Consider the following 19,138-nt stretch of genomic DNA (forward strand, 5'->3'; position numbering starts at 1 on the left):
ACTGCGAGTTCCAGCATGAGCAGATGTTTTGAATCCTCAGCTGCTATGATTATGTATGGTCATAGAGATGTTAGAATAGAATAAAATACACCTTTGTTATCATTGTTACAAAATGGGTTGAACATATTGTAGGCATGAATACAATTTTATATCTGTATGAGGTAGTGTGTAAGCAAGAGTTTCATTTTTTTTTGCGGTGTGTTAAGGGTGGTGATGGCTCTGGGGAAGAAAATCTCTGAGTCCGTTTGTTTTTGTTTTGTGTGACCCGTAGCGTCTGCCGGAAGGCAGCAGGTCAAAGAGGTGGTGGCCGGGGTGAGAAAAGTCCTTAATGATGTTTTCTGCTCTGCTGAGGTAGCGAGAGCAGGCAATGTCCTCCAGACTGGGTAGAGGGCAACCAACGATTCTCTGGGCTGTGTTGATGATCCCCTGAAGTGTTTTCCTGTCTGCTGCCGTGCACCCAGCATGCCGCACCGTAATGCAGTATGTCAGAATGCTCTCCACTGTGGCTCTGTAAAAGGACACTGGCAGCTGCTGTTTTAGATGATTTTTCCTGACCACTCTCAGGAAATTGAGTCGCTGGTGGGCCTTCCCTACCACCGCTCTGGTGTTTGCAGACCAGGAGTGGTCATCGGGGATGTACAACTCTGAGTCCTGCCACATGCAGAAGTTTGCTGATGACACTGCTATCGTGGGATGCATAAGAAGTGGGCAGAAGGAGGAGTACAGGAAATTGATTCAGGACTTTGTCCAATGGAGTGACACTAACCACCTGCACCCTAACACAACCAAGGCCAGTGAGATGGTGGTGGACTTCAGGAGAACTAAAACTCACCCGTTTTAGGACAAGGATAATGTGTGGAATTTGTCCAGACCTACAAATACCTGGGTGTGCAGCTGGACAATAAACTGGACTGGACTGCCAACACAGAAGCTCTATGCAGGAAAGGTCAAAGCCGACTGTACTTCCTCTGAAGGCTGGCGTCCTTCAACATCTGCAAAAAGCTCCTACAAATGTTCTATGAGACTGTTGTGGCAAACGCCCTCTGCGGCAGCGTGTTGGGGAGGCAGCGCCCAAAAAAAGGATGCCTCTCATCTTAATAAACTGCTGAGGAAAGCTATCTATCTATCTATCTATCTATCTATCTATCTATCTATCTATCTATCTATCTATCTATCTATCTATCTATCTATCTATCTATCTATCTATCTATCTATCTATCTATCTATCTATCTATCTATCTATCTATCTATCTATCTATCTATCTATCTATCTATCTATCTATCTATCTATCTATCTATCTATCTATCTATCTATCTATCTATCTATCTATCTATCTATCTATCTATCTATCTATCTATCTATCTATCTATCTATCTATCTATCTATCTATCTATCTATCTATCTATCTATCTATCTATCTATCTATCTATCTATCTATCTCACCCAGGAACTTGAAATAGTGGACTCTCTCTACACAGTCGCCTTTTTTAATGAGTGGTGCTGGGTTCCTGCCTTTCCTCCTGAAGTCGGGTATGAGTTCTTTTGTATTTGTGCTGTTCAGTATGAGGTGGTTTTTCAAACACCACTTTGTCAGTGACTACACCTCATCCCTGTACGCCGCCTCGTCCCCTTCAGAGACGATGCCGACCATGGTAGTATCGTCGGCGTACTTAACGATTGTGTTTGTGAGGTGGGTCGGTGAGAAGTCGGAGTTGTAGAGGGTGAAAAGCAGGGGGCTCAGTACACATCCTTGGGGGGAGCCAGTGCTCAGTGTTAGGGTGGGAGAGATGTGGTTGCAGAGTTTCACGGACTGTGGGCGGTTTAAAAGGAAGTCCATTATCCAGTGGCAGATGGAGGAAGAGAGTCCTAGGTGAGAGAGTTTCTCCACCAGGATCCCCGGGATAATGGTATTGAAGGCTGAGCTGAAGTCCAGATAGAGCATTCTGACGTAGCTCCCCCGGTGGTCCAGGTGTCTCAGCGCGGTGTGAAGTGCTGTGTTTATGGCGTCGTCAGTGGAGCGGTTTGCCCATGGGCAAAGTGGTGGGGGTCCAGTGTGGGTGGCAGGGTGTCCTTGATGTGCTGAGACACCAAACCCTCAAAGAACTTCATGACCACAGGCGTAAGTGCGACAGGCCTGTAGTCGTTGAGGCTTTCCACTGCTGACCTCTTGGGGATGGGAATGATGGTGGAGGTTTTGAAACAGGGTGGGACGGTAGCCTGCGACAGGGACTGGTTGAAGATGGTGGTGAAAACCCCAGCCAGCGGATCGGCACAGTCCCTGAGTACCCTGCCTGGTACTTCATCCGGGCCAGCTGCCTTCCTGGGGTTAACAGTTTTCAGCACACGCCTTACTTCATGCTCCTGAAGTGTCAGTGTGTTACTGCTGGTTGTTGGTGGGTGTGGTGTGACTGTTTGCGAGCAAAGAACTAATTAAGATCCGCAGCTAGTAAAGCATCAGCCCCAACAGTTGACAGGTTGTTGCCTGTGAAGTTTGTGATGTGTTGTAGACCCTGCCACATCCTCCTCGAGTCATTTCCAGCGAACAGGTGCTCGATCCTCCTCATGTAGGCTGCCTTTGCATCCTCAATGCCTCTCTTCAGGTCAGCCCTGGCCATGCTGTAAAGAGCCTTGTCGCCAGACCTGAAGGCGGTGTTGCTGTTGTTGTTGTTAGATCGCTTCAAGTCGTCTAAAGATTATCTTTAGGAACGACATGGAACGCTTCGGTTGTAGTCACGAGGTCCGCGAATTGGCCGCTCCGAAAGCGGATGAGGTCAGCTTTGGGTAACTTGTACCGAAGCGTTCGGTAGCGGGTGGGAGACGCATTCGTCGGCCATGAGGCCGTCCACAGGACACCACGTGGAGGTTGCGTTCCTTGTCCTGCAGGCGGTGTTGCTGTGTTTGAGGAGGGTGCGCAACCCACAGGACATCCAGGATTTTTGGTTTGGGTAGACCCTGATTTTTTTTAATTTACTGTGACGTTTTCCATACAGTGTCGAATATACGATAATACAGTGTCAGTGAATTCCTGGAGGTCATGATGTTCAAATACTTCCCAGCAAGTCCGGTGAAAACAGTCCTGTAGCTGAGAGAGAGCCCCCTCAGGCCATGTTTGTATTGTCCTTGTTGCAGGCTTTGTTTTTCTCCGGATGGGGGTGTATGAGGGGGTGAGGGACAGACAGAGATGATTGGATCCAGCTACGTGGGGAAGGGTGGAGCTCTGTATGCATTTTTTATGTTACTGTACACAAGGTCCAGTGTTTTTTCCCCCAGTCCAGTCTACGTATTGAATAAATTTGGGAAGTACAGTCCTTAAACATGCCTGATTAAAGTCGCCGGCGACGATAAAAGCTCTGTCGGGGTGTGCAAGCTGCTATTTATTGATAGCAGCGAGCAGGAGATTTAGCACTATGCTAACGTTAGTATCCGGTGGAACGCAAACAGCAATCACAATGACCACAGTTAGCTCTCTTGGTAGATAGAAGGGTCTATACATTACGGCTAGAAACTCTATATCCTGTGAGCAGTGTGTGTCAATGATTCTGCTGTTATGGCACCACGCGTTATGCACGTAAGCGCATAGTCCCCCACCCGTTTTTACCGGAGTCTTCGTCTCGGTCATGCCGGTGTAGCGAGCGTCCTGCTAGTTGGACTGCACCGTCGGGATCCGCGGATGAAGCCAAGACTCCGTGATCACAAAAATACTGCATTTTCGTACGAAGCTTTTGGTAGCGATCCGCAGCTTAAATTCACTGATTTTGTGAACGATGGATTTTGCATTGGTCGGGAACATGCTCGGAAGCGCTGGTCTGTGTGGTAGCCTTCTTAGCCTAGCCGCTGGGCCCGACCGGCAGCCTCGCCTTTGCTTTCGCTCCCTCCACCGTCTCTGTCGTTTTCACAGGCAGATCACCCAGTGGTCTCTGTATATCCCCCGGGATGTTGTAGATGTTATTGTAGTCGTGAAAGCAAAGTTTAATCTTAGTCCCAGGTTAATAAGTTCCTGGCGACTGAGGGTATTTGTTGCCGAGCATGTATTTATCAAGGAAAAGATGAGAGATAAAAGAACACTGAAAGCAAAAATACTAACTGGAGAGCCTGAAGCTGCTGCACTCGCGCGCGCCGCCATCTTAGGAAATTATTGTGATGGGTTAACTTAAGGATTTTTCCCAGGTTGACTTGTAACTGTCTATCAGAAGCAATGTGGAGGAGACCTGTTGTTATCTATGGACATGCCTGAGGTCTCTTTACTGCATGTCACAATCACATGTATTGGGAACACCTGTTCTCAGGTTTTGGTGCCAACAGCCAGGACAGCTGATTGGCGCACCCTGTACATTTAAATCCCCAGCTTCCGGTAACACTTTGTCTGATTGTACTCATGCTACCTGTTGCCTTCAGCTCAGTAAGCCCGTACCTCTGACTCTTTGACTGCTCCCTGTTGTCTTCTGATTGAGCTCCGTTGCCCACCCGTTTCTGTAATCTGCCCTGCCCTTATGACTCCTGAACTATTTTCCGAACACTACGATTACGCCTGTCCGCGACCATTCCCGCCAAGCCTTAACCCGCCTGTCAATTTCTGTCAATCCGCCAACCAACGGATTGAAGAATCCCACCTTGTCATTTCCTTCCCTTCAATAAAACCAAGAAACGAGCGCAAGTGATCTTAGTCTTCCTTTCGTCCTGTCTGACACTGCATTGATGAAGGAACTGCTTTGCTCTAGGCTTGATAGTGTTTACTGGCTGATTGCACGGGCTATGCTCTCAGCAACTGCTTTCAGAACCTCGTCATGGCGCCAGGGAAAGAAACCATCAGGCATGGACTTTGTGCAGCTGCTGAGGAGATGTTCCAAGAAGCCTCTTCCAGAGCAGCAGGGATAGTAGGGTGTCTCGCTCTTCCCCTTCACATGGAGGAAGTCTGCCTCCATGACATTCTCCAACCTTGTCCATTCCCCCTTCTGGTGGAGCCCAACCACCCTAATCACCCACTCTTTCTACACACCTTCCTGGAGCAGCTAGTGTCTCTCCTTTCCCCGGGCTTGGCTCACTTGAGTTTGGAGGAGGTAGCCCAGGCCTGCTCTCCTAGTTGCCAAGACTACCAGTGCCTTCTGCCTCAGGCGTTATGGTTAGGGTAACACCCTATGTCACTACTTTTGTCTCAACTTTTCACTTCCTTCCAGTTCTCACTTCGATCCCAGCTGATGACACCTTGCTTGTAAAATGTCCAATAAGATTAACCTTTTTCACCCGGATATTGTGTATTGCAAAAAATTCAGCACTCTTTTTTGAATCCATGCAATCAGGATTCAGGGCTAACCACTCTACTGAGACAGCTCTGATAAAGGTAACAAATGATCTCCTAATGTCAATGGATTCTGGCGCTTCATCACTTTTGCTGCTGCTGGATCTTAGTGCTGCTTTTGACACAGTGCGCCACAATATCCTACTAGAACGGTTGGAAAAATGGATTGGTCTCTCAGGAACCGTCCTCTCGTGGTTCAGATCCTACCTCTCAGATAGGACGCACTGTGTGAAATATGGTGAAACGACATCTGAGCCCTTTAATGTTACCTGTGGTGTTCCGCAGGGTTCAGTGCTCGGCCCCCTACTTTTCAACATTTACATGCTTTCATTAGGTGATATTATCGCAAGTACAATATCAGCTTCCACTGCTACGCAGACGACACTCAACTATATCTTCCGTTGGAGGAATCTTCCACACTAAACTGTGGAAATTTGGAGGCCTGTCTCACTGAGATAAAAGAGTGGATGTCACTCAATTTCTTGCGTCTTAACTCTGAAAAGACCGAAATGTTAGTCATTGGTCCTTCTCAATGCCGTGACTTATTCTCAAAAACTGCTGTGAACATTGACAAATGTCACATCACACAGAGTGACTCAGTTAAAAATTTAGGTGTCATATTTGACCCTGATCTATCCTTTGAGATGCATGTAAAGCAAATTACTAGAACTGCCTTCTTCCATCTTCGCAACATTGCTAAAATCCGTTCTATACTGTCTCAGTCTGATGCGGAAACAATAATTCATGCATTTGTTACCTCCCGTCTCGACTACTGTAATGCACTACTTTCCGGTCTCCCGAAGTCCAGAATCAAGTCTCTTCAGCTAGTACAAAATGCCGCAGCGAGGCTTTTAACTAGGACAAAAAAGTACGATCACATAACACCGATTTTGGCTAACCTGCATTGGCTCCCAGTTAGCCAAAGATGTGACTTCAAAGTTCTCTTAGTACTGTACAAAATCATACATGGACTTGCTCCCTCTTATCTTTCAGATCTGATTTGCCACTATGTCCCGGTCCGAAGCTTACGATCTGAGAGTGCCGGTCTTCTGGTGATCCCAAGAGCAAAGAAGTCTTCTGCTGGTTCGAGAGCGTTCTCCATCCGGGCACCGGTGCTGTGGAATGCTCTTCCCCCTGAGATACGATCTGCAACCTCAGTGGAAATGTTTAAATCTAAACTTAAAACTCACCTCTACTCCATTGCATACGAATAACCTACTCCTCTTGTCGGTTGAAAATAGTCTGTGTAATATAGTGTAACAATCTGTGAAGCCCTTTGAGACTCTTCGTGATTTAGGGCTATACAAATAAAAATGACTTGACTTGACTTGACTAGCACTCTTTTATGGTAAATCGTTTTCTTACATTTGCCCCGTTTATTAGATGTTAGATTTTTGTTCCTGTGTAAGCCATGACCTCTCCCCACGTGCTGCCTACCAATTACTACTGGTGACGCACAATCAAATGTGAGCATATAAACTGACCCTCTTTCAGTATTTTATCTTAAGGTTGTATACACAGCTTGGAAGTGAGTATATACCTGCCCGTGAAGCAGACGCAGTTGGACGCTTTGAGATCGCGATACAGACGAGATACAGCCGTGCTTTACACGCGGCAAGAAATTTACACGCGGTTGGCCGCGCGAAAAAGTTTTGCGCTGCTCAAAACTTTAGACCATGGGTAACCGCGGGCGGCAAACGTGGTACAAACGAGGTAATGACGCGGTACAGACGCGGAACAACGTGCTACGGCTGCGGCCAGGGCGTGGTTACACGCGGGTAGGACGCAAAATTTTAGCGGGTAATCGCGGGTGGAGCACGGTCATAGCACGTTTGTTCTGCGCCTGTATCGCGGTGTTATCACTTGAATTAGCGTGTGTAACGCGTGTGACGGTCAAACCCCTTTCTCCGCGTATATACAGCGCGATTTGCCAAGCACACGTCAGTTGTGCTCGAGACGTCAAGGGGTGAACATGAATCCCCGACACCATAGTGACCTCGTCTTAATCCATTTTTATTTCTTGACATTTCTTTTCATTTCATAACAAGATAATAAAATAAAAATGAAAAACTATTACAATAATAACATATTGGCTTCTTCTTCGGTGCCATAGCTTGAAATCTTGATCTTCACGGTACTGTGTCTTGAGCGGTTATGATTTCTACAGATCGGCTCGGCAGCTTTTATGCTCGTGGTCCACACGCGGAAAGGACGTGGAACTGACGCGATGAGGAAGCGGAACAGTTGCCGGCGTCTGTTTTGCGGGCATACCACGGATGAACAGAGGGTTGGCCAATATTGCGCATTTTCTACCGCAGGCAACCACGGGCCAAAAAAAAATCTCCAAATTTTACCCGCGACACAGACGCAAAAGGCTGTGTGACCGGGCCCTTACCGAGAAAAGTAGCTGCGTTCCAGGAACGTGTTCCTTTGTAACGCGTTACTCCCAACACTGTTCATATCTATTTCCTTAATTTTTCTTTTTTTTATTATGTTTTTTAAGAAAAATAATTATCTGTTTAGATTGCTCAAAAAGTGCTTAAGAATGCCAAGACGGCCTGCAGCAGATTGGGTCAGTACCGGATGCCTTTTGCCTGGTCTGCAAGGTATTTTTTTCACACATGACGATTTTTTATGCTTGTTCTTGATTTTTGCATCCTGCTGTGGGACACAGTAATTTCATTACCACAAGTGTTACTTTCTTCTCGGAAAATTATGTTTGAAGACTGACTTTCTACCCCAGGTCCATTTTGTATTCCCATAGGCCTGTTTTCAAAGATGCGTCAGGAACTTTGGACCAAAATGCTTGCTTTTCAGCCCTTTACCGTCAAGACAGCTGCAAGTTGTCGGATGAGGACATGTTTAAACTTCTTGCTGACTTTAGAAGGTAAGGTTTCCACTATTTTGTGTTGATATCCCTGCAAACAATTGTCACTGCTGTTCTTTTAAAATATTATATTATATTCCGTCAACAGACCAGAGAAAATGGCTAAACTTCCGGTGCTGTTAGGGAATCTGGATGTAACAATTGATTGTCTGTCCCCGGATGTGACCAGTAAATTTCCTAAAAAATGTTGCATTTAAAAAACAAAAAACTATTTAATGCTCACAAAAGCAAAATTATACTGAGCTGTCTTTTGCAGATTGCCTCACGTCTTCCTATATCCCATTGAAGAATTTTGAGCTTAATGGATCGAGCAGCACAGCTTTGGAAGTGGAAGAATTTGTTCCCATCATTGCCAAGTGTTCCCAACCCTTTATGAGCTACAAAAACCACCTTTACGTATATCCAAAGCACCTCAAATATGATGCTCAGAAATCTTTTGCTAAGGTATGTTGGGTAAACATAAATATTTGCAGTATTTTCCTGACTTGAAAGCTTTAGAATAATTTCAATCATCTATCCTCTATAGCAGGGGTCTCCAACCTTTTTCAAGCTGAGAACTACTTTTATCACAAATTAGCGGAAAAATCTACCAGTTGTTAATTTCTAGAATAACAACTTATCGTGTTATTACCAGGTTAATAATTGGACATAGGGTTGAATAGACTCTGTCAACCACTGATAAAATAATTTCACTAGAAAATTACAATGAACTAGCACGGATGAGCCATTATTTGCAAAAGTTTTGCAGGAACCTCAGCTTTCCCTGGAGACTCCTGCACTATACTCATCTTTAGACATTTGCTCTTCACTACACTGGAGAGTTTCTGTTTAAAAATCAATTGATTGAACCGGTCAGCAGGATCTACAATTTGAAAAACCATTGAGATTGTGTTCCCAATTTTTTTGTTGAAATAATCCTTCCCTAATATAATTTGTGTCTGTACAGGCAAGAAATATTGCAGTTTCTATCGAGTTCAAGGACTCCGACAAAGAGGATGCCGAGTCACTATGGGTATGTTATCGCAACGAAACCCTTTTTAGGTAGAGGTGGGAGTTATTTACATATGTACAAGTCATAAGTAACTCGAAAGTTATAAACTTGGGGTGGGTATTAAGATAGACCCCATCAATATTGGGCGTGTATTAAAAAAGAGTAATTAGTTACAGTTACTAGATACCTCATTTGAAAATAAATTCCTTCACCCCCTAGATCACTGACACCCAAAAGTAGTGCGTTACCCAGAAAGTTACCAGTCGCAAATCACCGTATATATTCACATTGAAGCTGACCCCCTAAAACTGCTTTAAAATAGCCACATGATAAAATCAATAGTAAAAGATGTGTATACCAGCCTGTGGAACCTTTCGAATTCCTTGTCTTGAGCAATCTTGAGAGCCTGCAAATGAACACTTAGCCAAGGCACTCCACATCCATTTTTTCTCTAGGGCTTCAAGCAACTCAAAAATTAGTTTCTGGGTATCGTCCGAAACCTTTTCTTTTTTCTTTTGTTAGAGCTAGTCCCAACGCCGGACACAACTTATTGTTACTTGTCAAGTTGTGTGAGCCTCTGCTAAATTTCCAACACTTGGTTCAAGTTATAACAGTCATAAGTCATTCAACCAAAATAGTCACAAATTGTATTTAACATATAGTGCATTTAAGGTGTAGGAATAAGTCATTATATGCGTTGTGGAGGGCAGAAAGGTGCTAGGTGGAGCTAAAAAAGCCAGGATAAGAAAAATAATTGTGTTAAAAGGACTTTTATCATTCATTTGACTCATGTTTCACTTTTAGCCTGTTATCTGTGTGTCCCTGGTAGTGTGCTGTGCAATATGTTTGCAGAATTGAGCAGTTAAATTTCTTTTCTATCCTTTTACCGGCTAGCTAGTTACCTTCACTCAAATAAGCTCGTAGAAGCTCACTCATAAGAGTTGACTCTTTCAGCTCTCAAAAGCCTCTTCACATTGTTTTTCTTGCTTCTATCCATAAATTAAACAATATTACGTACCATTATGCACAAAATTACTTAAGATGAACAAATACAGCTTAAAAAGGCAAAAAGAAAGAGAAAAAGAAGAAACAAATATAAAGGAAGAAAACATAAATAAAAGGCTCGAAGACTCCAAAGAATACAAGGAAAATGAGGTAGAGGAAGGAAATGTCATAAAATTCCTGTTGAACCTTTCCTGTACTCAGGTTGCATGTGAGTGGAGCTTCTTTGCTTTAAAATGTGTGAAAACTAGGCTAAGAAGCTCACAATCTCAGGAACTTGTGGAGGACTTCATGTACACCGAAAAGGAAATTGTCATGTCCATGGACAATGACTTTGTCATCATCAAAGTTGCAAAGACCAGTACTCTGCTTAGGAGGATTTTGATGCTTTAAGTAGCCAACCAAAACCAAAAGACCTGGCTGCTGTTTCATATATTTAAATTCCTCCTCCATAGCTAAGTGGGCCGGCTTTGGGGAGAAAATTCCCAGGCTAAAAAAGGGGCCCGTTTCCTGTGCTTATGTACGCCTGTGTGGAAAGTCCACCAGTCTTCATATTCCATTATTTTCCCGAAAATAATTTGGAGTCATCCACTTGGCCACAGCGACTAACTATGAAGTGCAGAGCAAACTGATTTTGCTGTAAACAGACCTCACAATGTCAAATACAGAAGCCAACAATCTGTGTATGAATGTGGGTGGGTGTATCCCTTAACCACTAGAGTTGCAGGGGCAGCTTTTCCTGTTGGTGTGTCTTGAGCAAGTACAGCCTGGTGGCGCCGATCCCTCTCCAGGCCCAAAAAATGTTTCCACCCAGTTCCGAACCGAGGACCTCTTGCGAGTTAGGCGAATGTTCTAACCACTGCACGACGGAAATTTGCTGAAAATATGTTAAATTGTGCGAATGTGAGACAAAGTACACCTGACCATTCGGTGTAAAATTCGCTCTAACAGTAAGGTCTATTCACTATTCACAGACTAGACTTAAGTACAGTATATTGTTGAGAAGTTCACTATGAGTTTTTGGCTTTTTACCTATTGAATTTATGTACTTCTTTCTAAAATTTCTCACAGTGCATCTATGCCCGTCCTGGATGTTCCCCATTCACAAAGCAAGCCTACGCAGCTGTTTTGCACCACCAACAGAATCCTGAATTCTACGACGAGGTGACCTTTTCTTTAGCCACAATTTATCACTATATGAATGTATGTGGTATTGTAACGAGATGGAGTGTTACGACTTGTATATCCTGAAATATTATGAAAACCAACATTTAAAAAAATCCGTCTCTTCTGCAACACAGATAAAGATAGAATTACCAACCCAACTGCACAAAAAGCACCATCTTCTGTTTACGTTTTATCACGTTAGCTGTGACAGCAACAAGAAGAAGAAAGATGTGGTGGAGACCCTAGGTAGGCTGTTCCCAAAACACTACTTACTAAAGTGCTACAAATGTACCTCATAAATGTACTGATATATACTCAGATGGCAAAATATATGTTGTAACTTCATTCATTGTCTTTTCACGCGCAAACGTTTGGCCCGATTTGAAAGATACGATTGGGAGCAATACATTTCCTGAGATAAATCGTGTGAAGCAAAATATTTTGTTTATAGTTCAGATAAGAGGCAACCTACAACTGAGACCACGATTTAACACCAAATCATGAGAGCTCGAAGCTTTTTTGTAGATCTGACAAAATTTTCCTTCTTGGTTGAGCCAGTTGTACATAGATTGTCTTTATAACTAGTTGTTACTGAGCAAAACCAGTCTATACATTTATTTTTACTCTGTACACAGTGTCTGAAATAACGAAAAATATTTTTTTTAAATCAAAAGTTTGCTTTATTCCGATTTCAAAATCTTCTTTTGGTTTGGAAATTTCGGAATTTCGGTTCGTTTAGCAATTTGCATACTCGGCAGCCGATGAGATGCCTGCATCGAATAACTTCGTGCTTACAGACTTTCCCGAGCATTATAAGGTCGCACATTTGCATATAGACGCACAGAGAACACAGGAAAATGGACAAGTGGTTAGGAATCAAGCCAAAACCTTAGCCCCAGAAGAAAGATTCAAAAGAAGCCGAAGACATTTATGACGCTACAAAACGTTTACGTACAATAAAAGCATCGTGGAAAGAGGAGTACACGTGGCTTGTAGCAGACGACGCAATGCAAATAATGCATAAATGAAGATGGGTAAATACAGGTACATACTGATGGCAGATGGAAAACAGCGATGTCATATACCGTAAATTCCGGACTATAGAGCGCACCTGATTATAAGCCACACCCACCACATTTTAAGAGGAAAACCGATTTTGTACATACACAAGCCGCACCTGTATATAAGCCGCATGCGCCCACATTTAAACATATAACACAAACACAAAATAAACCCAAACCTGACTTCAAGTTCCGCGATTGAAACTAAATGTCCTTCATTAAAGTCCACAGTCCAAAAATCACAGCTGGCAGAATTAACAGAAAATTATACCGATACTTAAGGTTTGATGCAGACCTGCAGAGTCCAGGTCCCGTTGAAAGTAATCCAAGGAAAAAAGTGTATACTTCCAAAGGTAAGGGTGGGAAAAATATATCAGATGAACACATTTACTCACGCAACTCCTTTTTCTTAATGCAACTTTTTACCCCCCTCTTCTTTCCTTGTCTGTCCCTCACCCTTAGCGGTCCCCACTTAAACCCGGCACCCCGCGTTTGTTCCGCCCTCATTTTTCGTTCACCCGAACAAAACATATCAGAAGAAGTGTCTAAAATAAATACAAATAAATACATTACAAAAATATACAGTTGCAAATACATATTATACATTGGTTACACATATGTATAAAGAAAGACGGTACACCGAGAGAGTTTTCAAAACTTGAATAATAATAATATGGCTTTGACAGGGCATTTAATGGTAGCAACACTCGAGCGCCGCTAGCGGCCGTTAGAAAAATTACATAAATTGGCCGCATCACTGAATAAGCCGCAGGGTTGAAAGTTAGGGAAAAAAGAAGCGGCTTATAGTCCGGAATTTACGCTACATGGAATGCATGTTATAAGTAGATCTATAATACACTTAATTTTAAAGAGTTGTTCTGTTATATATTGTGATTATCAATCCTTAATACTTTGCAACAATGTTTTTTTTTTGCGATGAGTCATCTTATTGTGTTTCAAGTTGTGAAATATGGGGCAGGCAACTTTATGGCTCGGCAGGTAACTTGTCTGCCCTGATGTCCGGTAAATTTTTGTCACGAGTTTCAGACACTGTATAAATGAATAAAATACTTGCTCGGCTGATCACTGGAAGAAGGTAGATATAGTGAACAATGGCATGCTATTTGCAAAGATGCAATTGGGCAATTTCCTGCTACACATCTCACTAGTGTGCCCTGGCATACTACTAAAAACACGGCAATAGGAAATACAAACATATATAAGTAGTATACAAGTATACTAAGACAAATTTTCTACTTCCTTGGCATCTTTTCATACTGTCATCCTTACACAAGTTGGCAAATTCATTGGATAGTGGAAATTGCAATCTCACTTTCAAGAAAACATATCCAGAGAGGAAAAATATTTGTTGTCTTTGCAAAGTGGGCTCAGCGGTGTTGCCTCTGCTAAGAGATGGTCGGGTCAACATGACTGAACAGCAGCTGCCCGTGGCTGTTCATTTACCCGCCGGATACCTCAGTTGCCAGGATGCTGCCACAAAGGTAAAACAGAAATACAATTTGTGCAAAGGACGTGCTTATAAATTGGGAATTTTTCATTTGGTCTATATCCGCTTGGTACAGGATTCAATTACCAAACAAGAAATGTTATGTTATGTCAATCTGACCATTTGTCATGGCAGCATTCTGGTTTGGAGATAAAGTGGGTTGAAGGAGGAAAGCCGCTGTTCAAAGTCTCAACACATCTGGTTTCAACAATTTACACTCAGGTATCACAAAATTAACATAAAGATGTATCTGTTGTGATTGTTGTGTAGACTAGTGTTTCCCAACCTTTTGGAGTCAAGGCACACTTGTTTCTTAAAACATCTCAAAAATATTGCCTGGCACCAGTTTCATATTTTTCTTAAACAATCATGATTTCTAAATTCACAGTATAAAGTTATTGTGGTCACCATGTCTCTTTAGTAATAAAGGTTTATTTTAACCAATTTTTCAAAATGTCGTATATTTTCATCATGTTTATTATGGATAAACAACAACATTAGTACTTAAAATAAGAAAAAAAAATCTAGCAGTGTGTCATTAACCAGAACAGGATCAGGACCCAAACACGTGACGTTCTCACACAAGCCTTTATTTTACGGGAAATAGGGAGTCATGCACGTTAGGCAAAGGTCTGGCGCGGAAAGACAGGAAGCCAGAGACTTACAACATCGATTCCAATTGCCCGAGTTGATATCGGGCAGATGGGGTCGATACCGGACAGGACGGGACAGACAGGATAGATAATGAATCAGGATACTGAAAATAAAGAGGACAAAGTAGGCGGGAAAGAAAACTGGAGAAAATAATAAACAGGACAAAACTGGAAACCGATATAGAACATAATAAAATAAACGGGAACAATACCGTACAGGAAATACCAACAGGGACAGGATCGAGTCGAAACCCAAGTTTGTTGACGGGCTGACAAAGGAAGTGTGACAGCGCCGAGCTTAAAATGGACAGAATGCCAATCTGTTAACGAGACGCAGCTGGCGCCCCATGGGTGGGGCCAATTGGCTGCCATGGCAACCGTGACACAGTGTAAAAAAAAATCTCATTTTTTTCTTTCTTTTGATTTCTTTTCAATGTGAAATAAAAAAAATAATTAAAATCAGGACAATTATATGCTATATTCTGACTTAATGCTTAATTTTTTTTGTAGTATGACCCTAAACTGCTTAATCAAACTCAGTAAGTTGTTTAACATACAGTCGGGGCCGTCCTGTACCTTTATTAGGGCCTTGGCAAAATTAGAATTGGGGCCCCCTTTTACTTGTTAATGAGCATACCTACTAGAACTCATTCTATATTCTAATCCAGGGATGGGCAAATATTTGGAGTCGGCGGCCGTATTGGGTCCAAAATTTTGGAAAAAGATCCAAATTTTAAATTTGGGAATGAATATACATGCAGACCTTTACATGGTATTGTTTTGAACGAGATTAGTTTTATCAAATTGGTTTTGAAAGGATCACAATCAAAGAAAAATCATATATAAGGTCCCTATTTTAAGCACTTAATTTGATATTTAGTTTTCAAGCATTACAGTAGTTGTATTTTTTTAAAGTATTTTTTTAGTATTGCTGCAGTCGGATTTTTGTTGAAGTTCAGTGTTCATTTTTGTGTAATATTACTGAAGTTTTAAATTTGTACTATTTCTGCAGCAGTTTTCTCTGTAGTTTTCCATAGTAATACATTTTTGGTACTTCTGTAGTATATTTGTTGTATTACGATATTACATGTTTTGCTGTATGTCTGTAATATTTTTGTAGTATTACAGTACTTTAAAGATTTCAGTGTTTTTGTAGAAATACTCGATTATTATTTTTTGGTATTTTCGTACTATTTCCGTTGTATTTTGTAGTATATCAACTGTAGAATTTTTGATGTACATCTGTGGTATTTCTGTAGTTAAGTATTACTGTAGTTTTTTTTTTTAATATTTCTGTCGTATTTACATAGAATAATTTTTTTAGCATCGCTCTAGTTGTATTTTTGCAGTATTTCTGTTGTAATACATCTGTAGTAGTATTTCTGAGTAATATTTTTTTCTGGTAGTGTTTTGTATTACACTACTGTATGATGAAGTGGTATTTTAAAAATGTATTTATTTATTTTTTTGTTTTTTTAAAGCATTTTTGAAGGGGCGTCGCTACTTCGCAGATTTTCACTTTTCGCGGGTGGTTTTGGTCCCCATTATCCGCGATAACCGAGGGATTACTGTATACACTAAATACCAAAGAACAAACCATTTTTACTGGCTCAAACATTTGTGTAACAGATAAAGTACCGTGAAAAATGTTTTTTAGGGTTATTTATTTATTTATTTTTTTATTAGAAATAACTACTGTCCCATCAAATAATAGATAAGCTTCAGAAAACGCTGCGCGATGCAAATCCGTGAAGTAAACAGTGGGATTACTGTAGTTCCCTGTACGACCTCATGAGCAGAAAATTAGTACATAAAAATAACAACAATAGTAATCTGCTACCATCTACTGATATGGATGCATGTTACATTTAGTCAGCTGATGAAATTAAATTTATATAGCGCTTTTCAAGTCAATGACTTCCCAAAGCGCTTTACAATGTGCTCCACATTTCCCAATAGCGGCCTTGCAGCAATTTAAGGCGCTAGCCTGCTTATTGGGAGTATTAGGGGTTCAGTGTCTTACCCAAGGACACTTCGACATGTAACACGGACGAGCCGGGATTCGAACTGGGATCCCTTGATCCCAAGACGAGCGCTTTAACTCCTGAGCTACTGCCGCCCCGCTGATCAAAGATACTGAACACCGGCATGCTTTTTTACGGAGATAAAATTGGGTAATTTCCTGTAGCACATTAGCCAAGGTCTTATGGCACACTGGTGGAAAAACACTTTGGTATCATTGTGTTAATGCTAGCTCTGCAAATTTTAATATTATTGTTTATCTGCATTTGACTACAATCCAAATATTTGCCTAATTTTTCAAAGTTCTCAACTTATTAAATGTATTTTAAGTACAAATTGTTCTGGCAGTTAAATACATGATTAAAATGAATTCATGTTCAAATTTTGATGAGTGTCAGCATGTTTTTTTCACATATCTTGATACTTTGTAATCTATAATTTTTAAACCTTCCATTAAATTCACATCATGATTCCTGCATTCCGTGGTTCAAAAATGTTTCTCGCCAAATAATTTATTTAGGATCAACACTTGCACAACTTCTTCAACCACTGTGAAATCATGAACGCGTCAAAACAAGCATCGGAGGGCCGGCTGGTGACATTTCTAAAGGTTATATTTTTGAACTTTAAAAAGTTGCTATTTTTGTCATGTCCTGTTAAGCACGTTTACTCAATTTTTTTTTTGCCAGAGTCTCCACGCTGTTGAAGGCCATATCATGGTGAACTTTCTTCCGACCATCCTCAACCAGCTGTTTTGTGTCCTCACCAGAACTTCGAATGAAGATGTGGCTGTCAATGTGACGAGGTGAGGCTACAGCCACCATCGCAATGGGAATATGTCCCCCATTTAACCGCAATATGTATATTTTTTTCAATTTAGGGTCATGGTGCACATTGTAGCACAATGCCACGAAGAGGGGCTTGAGCATTATCTGCGATCTTACGTCAAGGTGAAAATGTTTCTTTCAAATGCACTGTAAATAATGCCAATGTATTCTCAAATCAAAAACAACGACATTGTTTGTATTTCCTTCGCACAGTATGTCTTCAGACCGCAGCCTCATTCTTGCGACAATGATAAGGATGTTCACGAGGAACTGACAAAAGCCTTGACAGCAATTCTGAAGCCATCTACTGACTTTTTAACAAGCAACAAACTGCTGAAGGTGAAGCAAACTTATTTCTTGCAGTTCTACTTTACAGTCTTCATCGTTAAAACTTCCACAGGTTGAATAAAAAACGGGTCTGATTCACTAATATTTTTCTTTATGTTTTCAGTAAACATGCTTATATACTCTAAATGTGCCAGTTAGTGATTGGAATTACGGCTCTTTTTGGAGAACCAGCTCTTTCTGCTAGGCTCACTAAAAAGAGTGGTTAGCGCGTGTGCGGCACAGTTTTGAGGTCATGAGATCGAACCTTCCTGTGTGGAGTTTGCATGTTCTCCCCCTGCCTGCATGGGTTCCCCCCAGGCATCCCGGTTTTCTGCCACAGTCCAAAAACATGCATGTCAGGTTAATTGGCTGGTCCAAATTGTCCCTAGGTGTGAATAAGCGAGCGAGTTGTCTGTCTCTGTGTGCTCTGCGACTGGCTGGCAACCAGTACAGGGTGTTCCCTGCCCACTGCCCGAGGATAGCTGGGATGGGCTCCAGCACCCCCACGACCCCACTGACGATAAGCGGTGCATATAATGAATGATTATAATAGCATATTTTTTTTAACCCTACAGTGAACTTAAGCTAAATTAAACTTTGAACTTTTTTATATTAAGCATCTTTAAAGTCAGGCAACATGGAGTCCCTGAAAAACACGACACAACAAAATGTAAATTAAGAACATTGAGTTTTCAGTGCTTTATCAAACAAACTATGAAATATAAGAATAATCTTTGAATTTCATTACGTTAAAAAAAAACTAAGCATGAATAGCAAAATAACTGAAAAACACAGGAAATATAAATAGTTGTTTTTACATATGTACAAAAATAAATGATAAAATACAAAACATTTAAATGTTTTATTTACTCAACGCATTTAACGTCAACAACACAGAGTACTAAACAAACCCAACAACATTTCGACCAATTACAATAGAGAAAAAAGCATCTTGAATCAAACCAGCTCTTGATTGGTAGGGAGCCGGTGTTTTGTCGAAACGTCCTACCCTGTCGAGACCTCCTACGGTTGGCTGATCTGACAGAATTGTAGTCTTTTTTATAATCAAGTAACGACACTGCAGCAACACTGAAGCTCAGAATTATTGCAAACAGGACTTTACTTATGATATAAAACGAGAGTTGGCATGCATACATACACTCCGCGATTACTGTAGTCAATAAACACCACGCTACAGAAAAAACATGCCAGGTTTAAAAGCTATGTCAGAAAACAGTGTTTTGAAGCAGTGAAAAATAGTGACAAGTCAAATAAGACTACATAAAAAAATAATTTACCTCTTTCAACTGAGTGTATCCTCACTTTCAAAGGCAAGTATGATAGGTAGCACAAAAATGTGCATATTTCCCGGGAAATCGTGATCAAGTTTGTGCATA

The 19,138-nt window shown here is 41.5% G+C and overlaps 1 protein-coding gene across 1 annotated transcript in view; it reads left to right on the forward strand.

Annotated features, from left to right (window-relative positions):
* The window catches only part of LOC148369471 (dedicator of cytokinesis protein 9-like), a 72,173-nt gene that overhangs the window by 19,184 nt on the left and 33,851 nt on the right, over positions 1-19,138 (forward strand). The window contains exons 13-25 of the mRNA XM_088331497.1: positions 7,821-7,903; positions 8,062-8,184; positions 8,273-8,352; positions 8,441-8,628; positions 9,131-9,196; positions 11,249-11,341; positions 11,479-11,590; positions 13,789-13,907; positions 14,048-14,134; positions 17,108-17,197; positions 17,277-17,392; positions 17,468-17,537; positions 17,628-17,753. Coding sequence (XP_088187623.1) covers positions 7,821-7,903; positions 8,062-8,184; positions 8,273-8,352; positions 8,441-8,628; positions 9,131-9,196; positions 11,249-11,341; positions 11,479-11,590; positions 13,789-13,907; positions 14,048-14,134; positions 17,108-17,197; positions 17,277-17,392; positions 17,468-17,537; positions 17,628-17,753 — 1,353 coding nt within the window. The remainder of the gene's footprint in view (positions 1-7,820; positions 7,904-8,061; positions 8,185-8,272; positions 8,353-8,440; positions 8,629-9,130; positions 9,197-11,248; positions 11,342-11,478; positions 11,591-13,788; positions 13,908-14,047; positions 14,135-17,107; positions 17,198-17,276; positions 17,393-17,467; positions 17,538-17,627; positions 17,754-19,138) is intronic.

Source organism: Urocampus carinirostris, chromosome 3 (assembly GCF_059441175.1).
Source record: "Urocampus carinirostris isolate Australia breed hairy pipefish chromosome 3, RoL_Ucar_1.0, whole genome shotgun sequence".
In the NCBI taxonomy this organism is placed as follows: domain Eukaryota; kingdom Metazoa; phylum Chordata; class Actinopteri; order Syngnathiformes; family Syngnathidae; genus Urocampus; species Urocampus carinirostris.